Source organism: Micropterus salmoides, unplaced genomic scaffold (assembly GCF_014851395.1).
Source record: "Micropterus salmoides isolate LMB-PRFRI ecotype aquatic unplaced genomic scaffold, ASM1485139v1 Ms_hic_scaffold_20, whole genome shotgun sequence".
Taxonomy (NCBI): domain Eukaryota; kingdom Metazoa; phylum Chordata; class Actinopteri; order Centrarchiformes; family Centrarchidae; genus Micropterus; species Micropterus salmoides.
Window position 1 is genome coordinate 25,115,911 of NW_024041151.1, and position 20,033 is coordinate 25,135,943.

The 20,033-nt window shown below is 41.1% G+C and overlaps 1 protein-coding gene across 1 annotated transcript; it reads right to left on the reverse strand.

Moving 5' to 3' along the window:
• Positions 1 to 430: 430 nt before the first annotated feature.
• On the reverse strand, positions 431 to 18,504 carry LOC119915047 (serine/threonine-protein phosphatase 2A 55 kDa regulatory subunit B alpha isoform-like). Its single transcript, XM_038734604.1, has 10 exons — positions 18,244 to 18,504; positions 15,977 to 16,045; positions 11,591 to 11,688; positions 11,209 to 11,374; positions 10,572 to 10,684; positions 6,630 to 6,807; positions 5,525 to 5,689; positions 3,025 to 3,194; positions 2,419 to 2,510; positions 431 to 2,078 (listed from the first exon to the last, which is right to left on the reverse strand). The coding sequence occupies exons 1-10, from the start codon at positions 18,248 to 18,250 to the stop codon at positions 1,799 to 1,801; spliced, it is 1,338 nt and encodes a 445-aa protein (XP_038590532.1). The 5' UTR covers positions 18,251 to 18,504; the 3' UTR covers positions 431 to 1,798.
• Between the last annotated feature and the right edge of the window lie 1,529 nt (positions 18,505 to 20,033).

Below are 20,033 nucleotides of genomic sequence, written 5' to 3' on the forward strand. Positions count from 1 at the left end.
AGCACATGCCAGTCAAGAAACGAGGCAGACGTGTACCCAACTCTAGTTCTCAGCAACCAGACACCACATCAGCTTATTTCAGTAAACCGACAGTGGTTCATTAAGTGCCAGAGAGCGGCTGGTTTTCATTACGTCCATCAGTCACATCAGCTTTAATGCCAGGTGCTCGCAGCTGTTTATGATTTTAACAAAAAAACAGCAGAAACCCAAATGGAGAAGGTATGCCTCCTCTCCAGCTGACGGTGTTCTAATCAGTGAAGTCACCTGGTCCCGTGTTTGTTTATCGAGTAAACATGGATCTAGGATGGCTTACAATTGATGTACAACCTTGAGGATTATGCTACATGAGGCAACAACACAGATGACAGATTGTGTAAAATTAGAGCTTAGTGCTGATGACATCCCATCAACGATCAGGCAATCACAAGGATGCAAAAAGTAGTTCCTTTATTATCTTCACTGTCATAGATTAAAATTGTAGTTATACATTGCTAGAGGCATCAATATAATCTGAACTGTCCACATTTTAAATACGCGTGTGGAAACATCAACTGCCGCACATCCTTATGCAGCTTATTGTACCATCACATACAGTTGCAGTAATAATGTCTGCAGTAGTTTAAACACTTTAAGTGACTTACTCAAATAATGTTTTCTTTGAAAACTCCAGTCTTATAAACACATCCAAGTACTTTAGTTGGTGCAGTAAGTGAGTCCAGTGTCAAATCAAAGGTTTCCCCTGTTGTGAAGTACTGTTTCAGAGCTGTGGTACACCAGGAGAAGACAATATTTCTGATCACTCAAAAAGATGGGTGAAAGGTCCGGCTTCATTTCACAAAACAGGACGGAACAAATCTAGTGACATTTTAACTTTTTTAATATAAATATGACAATCATAATAATTATCTTTGAATAGGCTATCTCTTATACCTGACTATTGTTAAACACAAACAAAAGAAATAGAGGAACCAATGCACAGATGTCGACACAAAGAGCCAATCCACAAAAAAAAAAAGAAAGTAGTCTGGAGTCTGAACCCATTTGGCCATCCAGAGCCTGAGGCAGGTCAACAGTGAGTGGAAACTCCTCCTCAACTCCTCACAGATTTCAATCTGTGGAAACACAACCGCTGAAGTGTTGCTCTCCAGTGTGAGCAGCAAGTACAAGAAAACTGTGACCATACATTTGTGACTGTTAAGTATGCATGGTTTAATGAAAGAGGGGAGACATTTTAAGAGACGCATAGAATACTATGACAGTATCACAGATGAATAAAAGGTGTATACACAAAAAAAATCTGGCAATTTTTCTTAGAAAAATAAACACTACGATGGCACAGGACAATAAGGGGACGTACTAAATAAGTGTTTCATTTTCTACCACAGAGCCATTGGGGGAAAGTTATAAAAATAAGTGTGTCTGTGTTCAGAATTTTAAGGAAATTATACTGGTTTACCTACCCATGATACCCAAGGGGAAGAAAAAGGCAGGTGATCTGCCCCTCCCCCAAACAAAACATAAAAAAAACAGGGGAAAAAAAAATAACAAAACAATTGGCACAACATCACTTAAACAACAAGGCGGGTGTAACTCTGCCACTGACAGGCTGATGATGGGCAAGAGCGAGGCTTCCTCTGTCCACATCTAGAACAAAGTGGCAAAGTCTGGTCACCCAGTAGCGACGGACAGGGATGCTGGTTGTCGGCGTTACCACAGAACACTCTGGATGAGGCTGAGAGGCTGCACGTGGTTCACAGGACGTCACCCATGCCAACTTTGACATATGCTCACCCAATAGTTAATTCACTTTATCCTGGAATATGTAGAGGTTGTTGGTCGTCGCCACTGCAATGATGTTGTCCTGGGGATGCCAGGCAGTGTGAAGGATCTTCTTGTTGAAGTCCAAACTGTCCACGCTGATTTCGTCCTTCTTGCGCTTGCCGCCTGCGCACACTTTGCGGGGTTTTAGGGCCTGCATGGGCTTGCTGTTTTCTCGGGACGCCTCCAAAGTTACATCACGCCTTTGGCCGCGGTCGAACATCCGGAAGAAGTTGTTGTATGAGCCAGTCATCACCACACTGAAAGGGGGGGGGGGGGTATGAGAAAGGTGTGAGAGCCTTTCACGCAAGTACTCTTGGAATAATGTTGTTAATGTAATTAAAAGATGTGTTTTTAAGTGACAATTTGCACAGTAGGCATAAAGTAAATACACCATTGGTATACAACTGATATTAAACTGAATTTGAAACATTTTAAATGACCATACGTTTTATATAATTACATTACAGGACTAACAGAGCTAAGGAGGTCAAATCATGTCAAGGTATCAATCTTGAAAATCATGATATCATATTCTAAACACAGACAAGCAGAATCCAGACAGTGCTATTTTATTATGTGCCCCCTGCATGCCCTCACCTGTCATTGCCATTCCAGCAGCATTCAAACTTGTCGAAGATGCAGTCATTCTCATAGAGCGAGCACAGCTTGCTCCTCAGGTACTCATGAACCTGCAAAGATCAGGAGGCAGGTGTGAAGGAGCTGAATGACGCAGCCACTGTGAAAGATCATTATGACCGCTGCAGGTGTGTGTTTACGTCAGTATTCAGACTGGCCACATGAGCCACCTATATGCTCAGCATATCTCCATTATCATCAATGGAACAAACCTCTGTCTATACAAAAGCCAGTGCACAGCAAAGCCACATATTTATGGTGCCTCCTAGTGGCCACTATGTGAAATTACAAGGAATGATTCAAAAAAGGTGTGGCCACTCTGCTTCAAAAAGTCCATGCATTTTTTTCTTTAGTTGAATTTTGTGTTTAAAGCAATGAAATAAATACTACTTTAGTGTAATTTAACCTGCAAGCCCACATGAATTTAAAGTAGTAGTAAATTTGGTTTAGGTTCAATTGTCTGTAGCAACGAGTTAATTCAACGATAAGTCACTCATAACTTGTATACACCTGTGTAACAAAACCTGACACACACACTGTTACTGTGCGTGAGTTTGTTAGTCTCACCTGATGGGTCTCCACTGGCCTGTTCTCCATGTTCAGATCCCAAATCTTCACAGACAAGTAGTCTCTGGTCATCATGTAGCGTCCATTGTGGCTAAACTTAACATCTGAGATTGAGGATATGATCTCAGAGAAGAAGGAGCGATTACTGGGATCTTCTGGCTCCTCAAACACTGGGCAAGAGAAAGGAAGATGATACAGACATTATTCAGATGAAATATAGTCTGACTGCAGTACAGACAGGGTTCTAAGTAACATTAGGGAAATGTGAAAGACTAAGAGCTTGTTATTAACATGAGACATTTTTTGTTATTATTTTATCATACATGCTTTATTTGATAATCACAGTAGAAAGAGAACGGCACAGCAGAGGATGACATGCAGTGAAGGGTCCACAAGGGCCATTCGGTAAGGACTCTGCCTTGATACATGGTACATGCTCTACCTGGTGAGGTACTGGGGCACTTGTGTGTTACTTAGTGAGAGCTGACAGAGATGCAAACTGATGGCTTTTAATACAAAATGCATTAAACAATTACTCACTAAAAGATCCAAAACAGGTGTGTAGAGTATTTCACAAACCTGTGTGACTGATAAATATTTACTTAATCCTTTATTGACAGCGCATTATGAGTAAAGCTCATCCAGTAGGCTTTTTTCCCCAGTAACCTTGCATGCTTGAAAATATATGCATGCACGATAATCGAAATAAAATGATTATTGCACCGCGTTCGATTCTCAACAATGCTCTCGGTCTATGTTGTTATAAATCTAGTGCACCCCTTTCCTTTACAGTGGTGCACTTTAGCCCCTCCCTAAAGGCCCAAACTCAACCTCTCAGACAGGCTGTGGCATGTTCATTTCAGCTTGAGCCGAGATGACTGGAGGTTATTACTGCTATGACTACAAGTCACCATTGTTAACTCAATCCTATGGCATCATAAATTGCATAAATTATCCTAGCGGACATTTCCTCTACTCCTAGTTTAATAAATTAACTATTATTTATACTCATTTATACCTTTCTTACTTACTCACAATTGATTTAATGATCACTGCATGTCCCGACAGAACACCCCGTTGAATAACGTAACAAGTTAGTAGTAGTTCACCTGCTAAGCCCACACTCACACAGAGCCCCCTCTGTGGACCATCTGTCACCCAAAGCACTCTACCTGGGCAAACGCAGTTTGCTGTCATCCTCTTACACTCCAAGATGCGGTTTAAAAGTTAATAAAGTCTAATAACTCTTGATTATTTCATGGGCTATGATGTGTCCTAAGTCCAGTGAGTAATTGTGTTAAATATTCGCGATCTCAGTAATATTTTACCATAATCTAGGAGCCCTAGTGTCTAGTATATTTTGAGGAAACATGCTGACATTACAAATATCCATAATGAAGGAGGTTTAACATGTGCTGCTCATTAATTGTCTGGGACGGACACACACACACACCCCGTCTCACCATGTGTAGGCTGGTTCAGTGGTTCATTTTTTAAGAACACAGCACCTTTTCATAGGATTTGCCATGGCACCACAAGCCAACCAATCCCAAATATAACATGCATATACTTGTATGCATGTACACAGATGTGTACTGGCTTGAACAATGCATCATATTATACATCAATATTAAGTCACTCAGAAAAAAAAAGCAAACAGGTGCTCTGCAGGTTGACAAATATTTACTTTAAGACAATAAACCTAATATTTTAAATTTCTTCACAATTAGCTTTTCTTTAAGGTGTACAAGGACAAATAGAAATACTTATTTCAGTTTTTTTGGTTGGCTCAGATTCAGTTGTCAGAGACTGAGTTGAGGGCTGATGACACTTTATTAAAACCATAAAACAAATGTGAATTGATAATAAATCTTGCAGCACCTTTGCCCAATCCTCAAGGCACCGTGGGGACAAGCACCGTGGGGACAAGTGGTCTAGGTTAATGTTATCACAGCTACCATCTGCCCCCTTTTATACTAGAATGTGTTTCATATTCAGTGTTTCCCCACATACTGACTTTACTTGAGTATAGTACATTGAGTGACCCATTTTAGCATTTTGCAGAGAAACCACAGATGTTATCTGGTATTACATTTCAAGAGGCACGGTGGATATTTTACAAGCACGGACCAGGCAAAGGAACAGTGAACCCATCAGTGCAGATGTCATTCGGTACCACAATGGTTTTGATCATTTCAACAGGCTACGTCATTAACAAACCTCCTCCACATGCGGATCTGCAGATGGAGAAAAATCTAAAAAGACGAGTTCTGTGTCTTTTTGGCAACTTTATAAAGTCATACCTCTGATGGAGAAGGTGTGTGTGTGTGTGTGTGTGTGTGTGTGTGTGTGCCAAAGAGAACTGAAGAGACAAGCAAGGGGAGCAGATTCAAGCAGTGAGTAAACACAAACACTGCAATAAAGTGGAGAGTGAAGTAGAATTAAAATGGTGAAATAAGAAATAACTTACAAGAAATATCCTTCTAAAGCAGGTACTCACATTTTGAGTGCTTGTCACACAGCGCTGAAACCCTCATGTCACACAGACGGATGGTTCCTTTGCTGCTGCTGTAGACGAAGGTGTTACACTGATGAGGATGAAACTCTGCTGCTGTGATCACCTCCGTTAGCTCCTCCATGTTGGCTGGTTTAATGTCAACAATATCTGAAGCGCACAGGGTTAAGAGGAATAAACCTTTTGAGCGATTAGGGCATTGACTCGCCTGATTTATGCATTTTTGCAGCACAAAAACATTTCCTAAATCATAACTCAAATTGCAGCAATTTCCTTTGGCAAGTGCCAAACTGAGTGATAATGTACCCTGAATAGAGCATTCGCAACAGGAAAAAAAACAGACCGATAATGGACCAGTGAGGATGACAATCAGTGTTTTCAGCCTATTCAATAGTTAGACATGAAAGCCAATCAGTGGTAACTGAGATGCCCTGACAGACACAAGCCCGTCAGAATCTTTTTTAGAATAGCTCAAATTAGGTCTTTTCTGTCTAGGGCTGATGCAGAAACCCAAATTCACCCTTTTGTTTCATCCAGACTTGATTATTAATGTTTTGTTGTCAGGCCATGCTAGTATTAAAATGGCTGGATGGTTCTGCAGCACAAATCTTAACTTAGGAAAAGTAGAAAAATCAACCTATTACACCATTCTTCTTCCATCAGGTCACTCTCAATGAATATATTAAGTCTAGTACTATAGTCCATGTTTGTCCTGTCAATGAGAATCCTGTACATTTTCTGAAAACCTCTGAATATCTCTCTCCGTTTGTGTCCCACAAGCACAGCTGTATGCCTCTCTCATTCTCTCTCGTTTTTCCTCCTTGTCCTCCATTTTCACTCAGGCTTCCCTGCTGGACCATCACGTGGGAATTTTTCCTTCCCTGACAACGGTCTAAAGACAGAGTTTGTCGTGTGCTGTACAGATTGTAAAGTCCTCTGAGGCACATTTGTTATTGGGCCATATCGATGAAATTGACAGAACACATGACATTGATGAACATCAGTCTGCTATTCGATAATCTCATATTCAGATATGAGTTTCATGGACTAGACAGGTGTGCAAAAAACACCCATATGAATTTAAGGATACTGAAGCTGCGGTCAGTGATCTCGAGGTGCCAGAGGTTGATGCGGAGGTCGTCTGCAGACAGGTAAGTCTCATTGTCACTGTTGACTGAGATAGAGTTGATGTGGTAGGTGTGAGCGTTGGCGAACACCCTCCGTGGGCTGGCTTCCACCATGAGGTCCATTGGTATTAAAACTGGTACCTGAGATAAGAACAAATGAGATTAAGAACAAACAGGAACTAAGTTGAAACTTATAATAAAGTAGGCAGGAATCCATTTTGTAGCTCTGATATCTCCTTGTGGCACATTTCTGTCAATTCACAAAGCTCTTCATAGCCTTGCATAACCAGAACATCTAGCCAGTGTCATGCAGTATTCTACACTGCTCAAAAAAATAAAGGGAACACTAAAATAACACATCCTAGATTTGAATGAGTGAAATAATCTCATTAAATACTCCTTTTTTTCTTTACATAGCTGAATGTGCGGACAACAAAAATCACAAAAATTATCAATGGAAATCAAATTTATCAACCAATGGAGGTCTGGATTTGGAGTCACACTCAAAATCAAAGTGGAAAACCACACTACAGGCCGATCCAACTTTGATGTGATGTCCTTAAAACAAGTCAAAATGAGGCTCAGTAGCGTGTGTGGCCTCTACGTGCCTGTATGACCTCCCTACAACGCCTGGGCATGCTCCTGATGAGGTGGTGGATGGTCTCCTGAGGGATCTGCTCCCAGACCTGGACTAAAGCATCCGCCAACTCCTGGACAGTCTGTGGTGCAACGTGGCGTTGGTGGATGGAGCGAGACATGATGTCCCAGATGTGCTCAATTGGATTCAGGTCTGGGGAACGGGCGGGTCAGTCCATAGCATCAATGCCTTCCTCTTGCAGGAACTGCTGACACACTCCAGCCACATGAGGTCTAGCATTGTCTTGCATTAGGAGGAACCCAGGGCCAACCGCACCAGCATATGGTCTCACAGGGGGTCTGAGGATCTCATCTCGGTACCTAATGGCAGTCAGGCTACCTCTGGCGAGCACATGGAGGGCTGTGCGGCCCCCCAAGAAATGCCACCCCACACCATTACTGACCCACCGCCAAACCGGTCATGCTGGAGGATGTTGCAGGCAGCAGAACGTTCTCCACGGCGTCTCCAGACTCTGTCACGTCTGTCACATGTGCTCAGTGTGAACCTGCTTTCATCTGTGAAGAGCACAGGGCGCCAGTGGCGAATTTGCCAATCTTGGTGTTCTCTGGCAAATGCCAAACGTCCTGCACGGTGTTGGGCTGTAAGCACAACCCCCACCTGTGGACGTCGGGCCCCCATACCACCCTCATGGAGTCTGTCTGTGGCCTGCTGGAGGTCATTTTGCAGGGCTCTGGCAGTGCTCCTCCTGCTCCTCCTTCCACAAAGGCGGAGGTAGCGGTCCTGCTTCTGGGTTGTTGCCCTCCTACGGCCTCCTCCATGTCTCCTGATGTACTGGCCTGTCTCCTGGTAGCGCCTCCATGCTCTGGACACTACGCCGACAGACACAGCAAACCTTCTTGCCACAGCTCGCATTGATGTGCCATCCTGGATGAGCTGCACTACCTGAGCCACTTGTGTGGGTTGTAGACTCCGTCTCATGCTACCACTAGAGTGAAAGCACCGCCAGCATTCAAAAGTGACCAAAACATCAGCCAGGAAGCATAGGAACTGAGAAGTGGTCTGTGGTCACCACCTGCAGAACCACTCCTTTATTGGGGGTGTCTTGCTAATTGCCAATAATTTCCAGCTGTTGTCTATTCCATTTGCACAGCATGTGAAATTGATTGTCAACCAGTGTTGCTTCCCAAGTGGACAGTTTGATTTCACAGGAGTGTGATTGACTTGGAGTTCCATTGTGTTGTTTAAGTGTTCCCTTTTTTTTTTTTGGGCAGTGTATATATCAGGGATGGGATTGTGCAAGTACAAAAAAAAACAATAGGATTTGTGATCCAAGATTAGGCACTTTTTGTTTTTTTAAACACCTGAATAAGCCATTTACTGCATGAACTAACAGGAATTGTGAAGAATGACACATGGAAATATGTTTACAGCTATAATTTATAGAAGAGAATAGAACAGGCTTGTATTTCACCTGGGACTGTGGGACGTCTGTACACAGTCTGTAGGCTTTTGTCTCTAGTGTGTGCTTGTACTCGCTGACGATCCAGCATCTACTCTACTGACAAACCTAAGCATAGCCCCTGTAAATTACAGATAACTATACTTGCTAGGTGTTAATGTTATCAGCTCGGTCAGGCACATTCAAACAGGCTCTGTAAGGTTTTTAATACATTTCCAAATGTAAAATACTATTTATACTATGACTTGTCTGAATACATGATGGTTAGTATTTATTGAGATGTGTATCCATATTGCCCAGTCTGCACTGCTGATTAGCTTTTTTATAGTCAAAAGTCAATGTCAATCCATTGCTCTCCACCTTGCATTAGTCCAGCGTTGTAACTAATCCTTGAGTGATGCCAAGAATCCACTGACTCCGCCTACGGCACATTACGGCTACGCCACGGTTTTGATGCGTCCATAGCCCGGCATCAAAATCCACTGGAAGGGACTCCGAAGCGTTTAACCAGCAGAGTGTGCAGCCTGCTCCACATTATTGACTTATTAAATTTATCCTTTTTGTGCTTACCACATTTCCCACAAGGAGCATTCCAAAATCAGAGCGTTTTGCCTGCCTGATTTTGCTGACATGTTTAGATTTTGTTGATTTGGTAATCAGTGTTTGCATTTTGTGCCTCTGCTATGATTAAGTAGGCTACGTAGTTAAATGATTTCCTTGTGTGTCCGTTTTAACCGTGTTCATTTTTTTTTTTTTTTTTTTTTAAACCATCGGGAGTCTCCACAGGGTGTTTTATTTTGAAAATTGACTGGATTATCTATGCCGTACTGTCTCTGACTTCCTGCCTGGTTCGATCTGCTCTGTGCTGCTTGACACGGCCTGTGGCAAAAATAGACTTGCTACCTATTCTCTGCGGAGCGGAGCATAGAGTTGCTTCTGGGACGCGCTGCAGCCGTGTCTGGTGAACTCAAAAGCATAGACTAATGGTGCCAGACTAATGGCCGCAATTAGCTCAGTGAGTGGATCTTGTGGGGTGAGCTGGGTGCACAATCAATGTAAAGAACTGCTAAATATATACCGAAGAAGACCCAGGGGGAGAAGTCTCTTAAAATTTAAAATGTTTTTACTATAACCAGAAGGTTAAGAAACATGCGAGTGTAAATCATGACCCCTTTGCGTCTTTATGCCTTGATGACAATGCACCCAGAAGGTACATGTCTGATATGAGCTCAAACAGTAACTGTAGTAGCACAAGTTGCAAGCTGTTATCTTTGCTGTTAACAGGAAGTTAACCGGTAGCCCTTGACGACACTGCAAGTTAGAGGCACAACTATTTATGTTATGTACAGCACATTGTAAACATCTTAACCCCCCCTCCCCCAAACACACACCTATGTTACACCCACAACTGTTAGCAGTTGTCTGATCAGACATCTCAGGAATGTATTAGCATGTAAAGACTTCACTAACATTTAGCTTGTCCTGTTAGATGTCTGTTAGTCTCGTCAGGCTTGTTAGGGCAGGAAAACCTACACCTATACAATTCTGTCAATTATATAATTTAGTGCATGCCGCAAACTGCCAGCAGAGTTTCACACAAGTAAAAAAATTTTTATAAAAAAAAGGTGCAATCAGCCAGAATAACTGAACACGCCTGTGTGGATATCCAGGGCAACTTGTACATTTCAAACTATCAGTATAACTGCAGGGCAGGTAATCTGAGCAGTCTGCATTACCAAACCTACTAAACATGGCAACACTGCTCTCTCACTATATCCAATATCAAATAAATATGTAGAGATTATTTTCAGTTTGGTCTGCCTGCTTGTGTTTGATTCAATGACTGACCCGCAGTGATGTGATATTGTTGGGGTCTTTGTAGCGTCCATCCTCCTCTTTGAGATTATAACCCTCTGGTCTCCTGTCTCGTTCACTGATTTTCCACAACTTGATTGTCTTATCTGTCAAATAAAAACAATTATGTAAAAAACACCATGACCAACTCTTTTCAAAAGGACAAATGCAAACTCTTAGCATTCAGAGAAAGGGTCAAACAATCAACGGATATGTTGATCGGAGTTTGGTTACATTTCAGAGGAATCAAACAAAAAAAAGGTGGCGGTACAAAAGGGGACTGGTTAAAGGGAATTCTTCTGGATGTGAAATCTTTGACTAACCTAGTGTAATACTATTTACACTAGGTTGCCTATGTCTTATAACTTTAAATATCCAGTGATGAATTTTTTCCAGTTTTTAAAAATATTTTATTGCCCTTTGGCATTATGAATGATGATGAGCTGCATTACGTTTTCTGAAATATGAATTCCAGTTCTTGTCCACATGTAACTGAAGTAGGAAAGTGGAAATAATTAATTTCTCTGTTAAAAAAGTTTAAATGTCACCTTTTTGCATTTAAGATTAAAATCACCACAGATTGCTGTTAAAAAATATATAGGTATGCACTCAATTAAAATTACTAACTTACCGTTAGTTGACAACAAGAATTGCGCAGCGTTCTTTTGAGGAAGCCAGCGAATTTTGTTGATCTTCTCTTCTATTTCCAAACTCTTCAAGTAGTCAAACTCGGGCTCATGGCTCTGGAAAGTGCTGTAAACATTGTATTCGCTCCGGAACTGAGGCTGATTCTTATTCTGAAATATCAGACAGATGAAAAAGAGCAGACATTAGACAAGAATAAGACAGTGACGATCAAGTTTAATTCCAAAAAGATATAACCATCTTTTAAATTGAAGCTACTTTTACAAAGAAATAAAACTGTCATGTCCATAAAACTTAAGAATAACTGATTTCAGGGGTTGACCTTTTCTAAAATGGATAGTGTGTGGGAATAAAACTTGCAGCTGTACCTCTATTTCCTGCTGGAAAATGACTACACGCCCACCCTTGTCTCCTGTGGCCAGCAGCTCCCCTGTGTGGTTAAACTCAACTGTGGATATGATGTCCGCTGCAAAAGAAATAATTAAAAACACATACATGACACACATTTAAAACTTGCATCTGCAATGATGTTATTTTTATGTTGGTTGTACAGAGATAAAACGACTCATCTCCAACAGTAAAGACAATGAGAAACCACTCAGTTCATGTAACTCTGGATTTATTGGTCCTAGAATCAGAGAGCACTAGAAGGACAAGCGTGTAGGCTGAAGATACAGAACGATGTCAAAAGCATGTAGAGCAGACGGACCAGTAACCTACTTTTTCCCTTTTCTCTCCCCCATCACTCAGACAGCATTACACGTTTGCCCTCAGCAGCATTATGTTGTTTTATAAACTGAAACACACACACACACACACACACACACACACACTTAACCCTTTGTTGCCCACTGGAGCAGAAAGACAATGCAGCAAAAGATTGTAGGAGGAAGTCTTTGTCTATGCTGTACTCCCCTGAGGCCTAAAGCAGGGGGTAATACATTTGAACTATATGCAAGGCTACTTGAGAGGACATACTAATAACTGCTCTTCTATTAGGGCAGCAATCACTTTATAATTATCCATCAGCGATCATTTAATTTATTCTGTTAGCTTATAAGATATATAAAATAATGAAGAATGCCTATCAAAAAAAATTTAATAAAAATGTCAACATCCAATCCATAGCATCCAATAACTAAATTTAAACCAAACTTATCCGGAAAACGAGCACTTTAACATAGGGCTGAGCAATTAATCAAAAATTCATTTTCAACAACAATTTTGGCTTTCAATGATTATGAAAACAAGATAATAAAACAATTATTGTGCTGCCTTCCGTTTCGCAAGATGTTCTTGTTTTGTCTTGTGTTATAAACCCAGCGGACCCCTTTCCTTTACAGCGCTGCACTCTCTCCCCTCCCTAAAAGCCCAAACTCACTCTCTTCGTTTTTAGTGATCTGTCATGTCGTCCATCTTTATATACACTCATGATTCGTACACAAGAGTGTCGTTATCCCACAGGAACTTCCTTCACATTTTTGGGGATAAAAACCTTAAAATACAAACTAATAACCTACCATACCTGATGATTTGTGCATCAACTGGGGGGAAAATTTTGCATCTCACAGCGTAGCCACAAGAGACGCAGAGGGTTGTCCAGTAAAAAAAAAAAAGTTGAATCTGGCTCAAGTTGCCAGTTTATTAGGTACACTTACCTAAAACCTAAACTAAAAAGTGTAGTCTAATTCAACTGTCAATAAGTCCTACCTTCATGAAGGTCAAAATGTTGGTGGTGTTGATTCAACTGTATGGTCATTTTGGAGACTGTATTTTGTTGTGCTGTTTAAATGTATTATGTTACAGTGACTAGTGTTTCCGTTATTTTGTCCACCTCATTTACATCAATAAGGGAAGGCTAATGTTGTGCTAATTCTACTGTTTTGCGTGCATTGAGACAGAGGGGGAAAAAACCCTGATAACTCCTGTCTAATAGGAGCATAAACTACTTTGTGCGACAAGCCTTCACATTTCATGCAGACATCTGGCCTTCTGAAGGCTCTGATGCAGGATTTCCCTACACATCCTTCACCATGAACAACCGAGACCAGAGTCCAAGATGATCATTCCTTTCTGAAATACATCAAAGTGCTTAAAAATGTCCACATTTTGCTGTTTGATTCAAAAATTATGCATGGATGATACATTGCTTCAATGTTCCAACTCTGACAAGATCAGACCACGACTTGTTTGCGTTTGCTATACAAAGTGGATCACTGAGGGCCACAATTGCAAAGACGCAAAAATCACGAAGTTGGCCCATGCAAATGGGCTAGTAAAGGCCAATGATAAAAAAAACATCTTGTGTTTACAGAATCCATGTAGCTCCTTCAATGAATAAATGACCCTACATGCAAAATACATAAAGAGTTCAATATATCAAAAGGTGCTGCCCTTTCATCAATAATATTACCTTACTATATCATATAGTACGTATTTGTTGGCAAACAGTACCATTTTTACAGTACCCTTTTCACATTTTATTGTACAGTAAATTTTATTTATATATAGTTATTTTTATCTTCATTTCCTCTTAATATTTTGATTGTTTGTATCAAACACCAGGGCAAATTGTCAAACACTACTTACCAAAATAACAAAAATTACCCTGAAATATATAATATGAAATATTATAAATATTTATATAATAATAAAACAATAATACATTTAATAGTACAGTAATAATAAATAAGTCCTATATAAATCACACACTGAGATACTTCCTGCAATTGGTTTAAATGGTGTTCACACCAGAAATGAAACGCTCCAGAGTTCATTTGACAGTGGCCCGAGAACGCCCCTTTGGGGCAGACAAGAGAGCCTGCATTTCAGCTCGAGCCCGACGGGCCCCGACTTATTTACACCCCTGGGGCCGGGCTTCGGGCCACTTTTCACATCATAGTTCACATGCGGGCCGGGCCTCGGGCCTTTTTTGGGTTATCCTTTTTATATTTTTAGACATTAATTAAAAGAAAATATGAGAAGTTGACGTCGACGATAGAAAACAAATATATAAAGACATTTCATAACCTGTTTTTAACCTCTCTTATAGTTACACTGACATATGACTGACATGACAGTCTCACGCACGCACACAGAAGGTTTCTCGGTGAGATGTGCTGCTCTAGTGGAAACAGCACGAGACCCTGCTACCGCAACGGTCAAGACTGGCTCGCTCTGTGTTTAGTGTCCCCGTCAGCAGCAGCAGCGAACGTGTCTTAAGCCCAGCGGGAAGAGTGATAGAAGAGAGAAGGACGGGCTTAAAACCTTCCACTGTGGATGCTGTTCTTTTTCTCCATGATGCTCTGTAAGAGACTGTTCTAACTTTTCGTTTGATTGGACTTTATTTTCGTTTAACTGTTGGAAACTACTGGAAAAAAGAATGGCCATGTTCTTTGGTGCATTATAAGGTAAGATAACCTGCAAGTTTGTTTTTAATTAATTTAATTTAATTTGTTTAGATTGTAGGCTATTGCTCATTTGGTTTGGGAGCGCTGTTGAGAGCAGCCTGCCTGCCTCACTGTAGTATTTCAAAAATGTTGTTTTACTCACTGTGGTTTAATAAATAAACATTTATTAAAATAACTATCTGTGTGAACAGACTTGAAGTGTTTTGTAGCTAAGTAAAGGATTAGCGTTGATTTGAGAGGCTAAATTGATCAAACATGTTTTACTCGCTGTCGGCTCGGCTGTTTGGTCGTCATTAAAAAGAAAATGCTCCAAACATTTGTCTAAATTGACTTAATAAAGAAATGAAACATAACTAACAAAACTGACATATTTTAATGGCTGCCAGTAGGGCAGGCTGTCACTGTGTAATGAAAAGAAAGAAAAAACAAACAAACAAACAAAAAAAACACAGGCTCGGGCTAGTAACTTTGATGAACTGTCGCACACAGGTCGGGCTAGGGCCTGAGCGCCTCGGACCAGGGCCGGGCTCGGGCCTAGATTTGAGGCCCGTGCAGGGCTCTACAAGAGAGAGCTTGTTTGGTCCATAACCAAGTTCGAGTCTGGCTTTCACACGAACCGCACTATGAGCATATATGCTCCAGCGTTCGGTGCAACTGGACTTAACAAGGCTGGTGTGAACCTGCCCTGACAGAGAGATGCATACGCACAGCACTGGCTGAGCAACCTAGACAGCGAATATGGAGAGGGAGTGTCGGTGGCAAGAAAGCCAATGAATCAGAGACACATAAAACATTATTTTCTTACTGTTTCACAGCGGTTATATTCTTAAGCACAAATAAACACACCCACACCACACAACACTGTGGCTAATTGCAGCAACGCCTTATTTTGTCTGAATGCAGCCTTAATGTGAAGCAGTAACAGCAGGAAGTGTTTGGTTTACATTAGCACTACCTTAACACACAGCTCCAATACAGCCAAGGACTGTAACAGGCTGCTGTATTAAGGTAAAAACAAATGTAAAAGTGGAAATACAGAGACTTGTGTTACCTGGGAGCTGCTAAATTCCCTAAAGTTTAACAGGTGAGCAGTAAGTTAGGGTTAAGCCCCATTATATTATTGTCCAGCTGCAGGAGGTTGTAGTTGAAATACGTAGCATCACAGCTCATCACACTACAGCATGGTTAAATAGTGCTTCATCTATAAAGTGGAAATGGAACAAATGAGGAAGCTACCATATGCTCACTCACTGCATGCTGTTGTGTATTATCTAGTACCTAGAACATTTTTCCTACGTTCCCATCCATGCTTTAAATTTAGTAAGTTTTTGGCAGAGCGCATACCCTCAGCTACATCGTCGTCGATGGCTCCTTTCACCTGAGAGAAGCACCACTGCATGTCACCTCCAGGTCCTGCAGAGTGGAAAAAAATAAACATTCAAGTAAATTTCTGGCAGGTTGCAAGTTTACTTACTAGACATATTTTCATTTCAAGCTTCATGTTTCCCAGGTGTTAACTGTCTTGCAGTGGGCATCGACGATGATGTGCAAGTGGTTGAGATTAAGACGGCCAAGTTGAACATTCTTTGCAGATAATGAAACAGAGTGCCTCAGCAATAACTAACCACACAGTGTGGTCTGTCAGAACAGACTCCTATGAAAGTGGTTCAAAGGCAGCACTTTTTGTTTCAGCAAATTGTATAACTAAAATGATGTTTGAACTACAGACAGATGGCAGACCTGTTGCGCAAATTTATGCAGACATATGTACACACATCCTCTCACAACTTCCTACTACCCTCAAAAGAATGAAATAGATATCACATGAAACTTTTTAATCTCTCCGAAAATGAAGATATAGCTATCCCAGAACTGTTCCACACATGATCCCTGCAAAGCCAGTTATGTTATGGGCACATTAAGAGGGCAAAAACTGTTTAAACTGACATGAAATACTGGCCACTTCAAATGTAAATAATGTAAATCCACCAAATCATTATCTTTAGAGCAGTTTTGCATTTCCCTCAAGACAGATTTGAGCCTTAGTTGGTGCTGTAGTTCTCACTTTGAGAGGAAAAGTCAATTGCAAATCATGTTCCTAAATACAGACTTAACTCCAGATCATACTAACACTTTATTTTAAGCCCAGGCAACTGATATACCAGCAGGAGATGCTCTTATGCCGGACTCCTATGTTAAAAATACATCAACAAGAAAAAAACATGCTGCCTTGTTTGATTATGACCTCCATCACTTGCCTCAACAGGTTCTCCATCAACATAGCTCATTGCACAATGCAGCTACTGGATTCCGCATATTTTGTTTTATTTTTACACGTGATCAGTTTGGTTATTACACAATGAAAACTGGTCTGATTTGTCGATAACAATGTCCAAAGCTAGCAGAACACCTCTGCAGAACGATCAAGGACATTTATGAGTCACCGGGGCTTCAACATACACGTATTCTGAAATGAATCATGACTTTAAACAAAAAGGCAGAACAGGAATAGTAATGTAGGACTCTAATAGGTTGCCTGCATGTGTTTAAGAATACAATGCACAGAACAAACAGGTGCTTTAATGTTTAAATAATCTCAGTCAGTTTTCAAAAGAGGATGATATGCACTACCTCTGCCCAAAGACCAGTGTCAGTTCCCCGCCCAAAGAGAACAAATCCATATTGGTAGTGACCTATTGTTTTTTAAACGCTAAACGAATAACGTTAGACAGCCAGTAATCTCAAGATACAAGGAACTTAAGTCGCATGTACTTTTTAACTACATTCACAGCAAAGTATCAGATGATGAATGAAATGCGCGATGCTACGTTAGGCTAAACAAACCTTTGACTATCTGGATCTTATTTGAAAGAGGAAATGTTCCACTTTAGTACATGTGTGTCACCAACACCGGCTCCTTTGACTTTTCGGTCCTTTTAACCAGAAACTGCACAGAACATTTAACAGCTTGTTCAGCCTGCAGCAGGCCCGGAGTACTAGCCTGCATGTGGGCAATGTCAAAGTTCGAGCTAACGTTAGCTAGCCAGGCTTGTCAAGCCAGTCATGGCATGTTTGAGAAATGTGTGCACTGGATTGGAAACCACCGGTTCCACCTCTAGCTATTTGCTTTATGTTTCAACACGACCAACAGACCACATCACCTCAATTAGTGGCTTTTATGTCCCGTGCATAACGTTAAGTCTGAGATGCAGCCGTTAACGTTAAAGCTAAGTTACGACAAGTTAGCATAAGATGTTAATGTAGCGGATAGCTATGTTTGGCTATCACTGTGTGCAGTGTTAGCTTGCGAGACCGGTCCCGGTCCGGTGATAATGGTAAACATCTATCCTTTGCTAGCAGCAGCTGGCTAACTAGCTTTAGCCGGCAAAGACGGGCCAGATGGGCGATGACACTCAAGATTGCTTGCTAGCTTTGCTAGCTAGCACTAGCTAAGTTTTGTTAGCTAGCTGCCGCTAGCTAAACTGACACTGGGCTGGGTTCGCGAAATCTTGCAGCCGTCGGAGCAAAGAGCTTGTTTTGGAACAATGTCGCATTTTAAGAAGGCCGACCTGTTCGTGGTGTTTATGTGTGTAATGGCAGGATTGGATTACCTGCCATGATGAGACAGACAGTGGAGCTTTCCTCAGTCAGTCACGATCCTGCTTCCCACTCCCACGCGCTGGTTCGTGGGCTCTGAACTTTTTCTTCCGCTATCTGTCTGCGCAAACCTGAATGTCAGATGCTGAAATAACCGTAACGCGGGTTATTTTAATGCTCTCCTCCTTTTCTTTCCCGCTCCCCTCGCTGTTGTTTCACTCTGTTTTTCACTCTGTCACTCACTCTCCCCTCTGCCTCTCTTGCCGCATCCCACAAGTCACTTCTTCCCCACCCCTCTAGAGTCTCTTTCCGCACGTGAACCAAAGGGTTTTTATAATGCGCGCGCACACAGCATGGCTGATGCACAGGCATGCGCGTGCACATGGATGAGTAGACACCTAGCTATAGTGATGGAGAGAGTATCATACTGTGTATTCAAGCTGAAAGCTAACAATGTCACTTGATACAAACTTTACTTAAGTATCCAAGTGTCTCATGTTGAAAAGAAGAGGAAGAAGACAATGTAGTTATTTAGTTACTCAGTAACATCTGGTCACACTGTGGCGCCTTGAAGTATCCATTTCAAATGTGACTAGCCCACAGGTATCAACCAACCTTCTCCAATTTAGGGATCCACTCAAAACCTGTGGTCATATTATATATGAAAGCTTTCTCAAATTGTATGAGTAGGCCCTATGTATATTTTAACCAGACAGTATCTCCTTATGCCCTAGTGTGACTGTACACTCTCTCCAATGTATGCACATAAATCATCTCTGTATATAGGGAGACTAATTATCCTGTTTTCTTTGTGCTGCCATTCACTCTTGCACTACCATAACCCTGTAGTATATAGTAACAACCTGGGCTGTATATAGATACTGTTTGCACAACGCTTGTCTGTGTAGTTCCTGTATCAAATGTGTGCTACTGTGTACTGTGTAAAAGGACATCAATTGCTACTGAAAACCAAAGACAAATTTCTTGTATGTTTCACCAATGACACTTGACTAATAAAGGTTATTCTGATTCTGAAATATTGAAATCCTCAAATTTTGCAATGACCAACTGGCAGTCAGAGTTTCACGTATCCATCCTCAAGGATAAGACACAAACCTCACTGTCAACTTTTCCAAGGTGGGTCAAAAATCAAGGGCAACTGGCTTCTTCAGTTATTTCTCTTGGATGCGAGGCGAAACATCATCAAGTATCTTCAACCAAGTCCAGTTGCCCTTGATTTTTAAGCCACCTTGAATGACCTGGATGACTGGGAATATTCACAAACTTCTCACTGTCAACTGTTTTCACTGGGACAACTGAAAATCTTTGATATTTTCTGATGACAATTGTTCACAGTGAGATTTGTGGATTATTCAGAGTAACCAGGATATTGTTTCCAGAGACATTGCTGTTTAGTTTTTAAATGCCATTTTAAAAAATACTTTTAGGTTTACAAATCAAATTCCATTTAGTTTGCATAGTGGTGCTTTGAGCTAAATGCTAATGCCAGGATAACGTCCTAACAATGGTTACATGCTGAGGTTTAGCAGGTGGAATGGTTAAGATGTTTACCATTTTAGATTAGCATGTTCTACAGGCGTTTGGTCCCAAACCAAATTTTGACTTCATGATTATGGCATTAGTTGAAAAGGAAAGAACAAGGAAGTGTGAACCAAATTTCACGGCAGACCACGGTTCTATAGTTCTTGAGACATTTCACCCAAAACCACGAGTGTCAACCTCATAGTTGCAGTGTCAAGATCACAGATTTTAGGATTCAATGTGGTAGCATTGTCAAGAAATG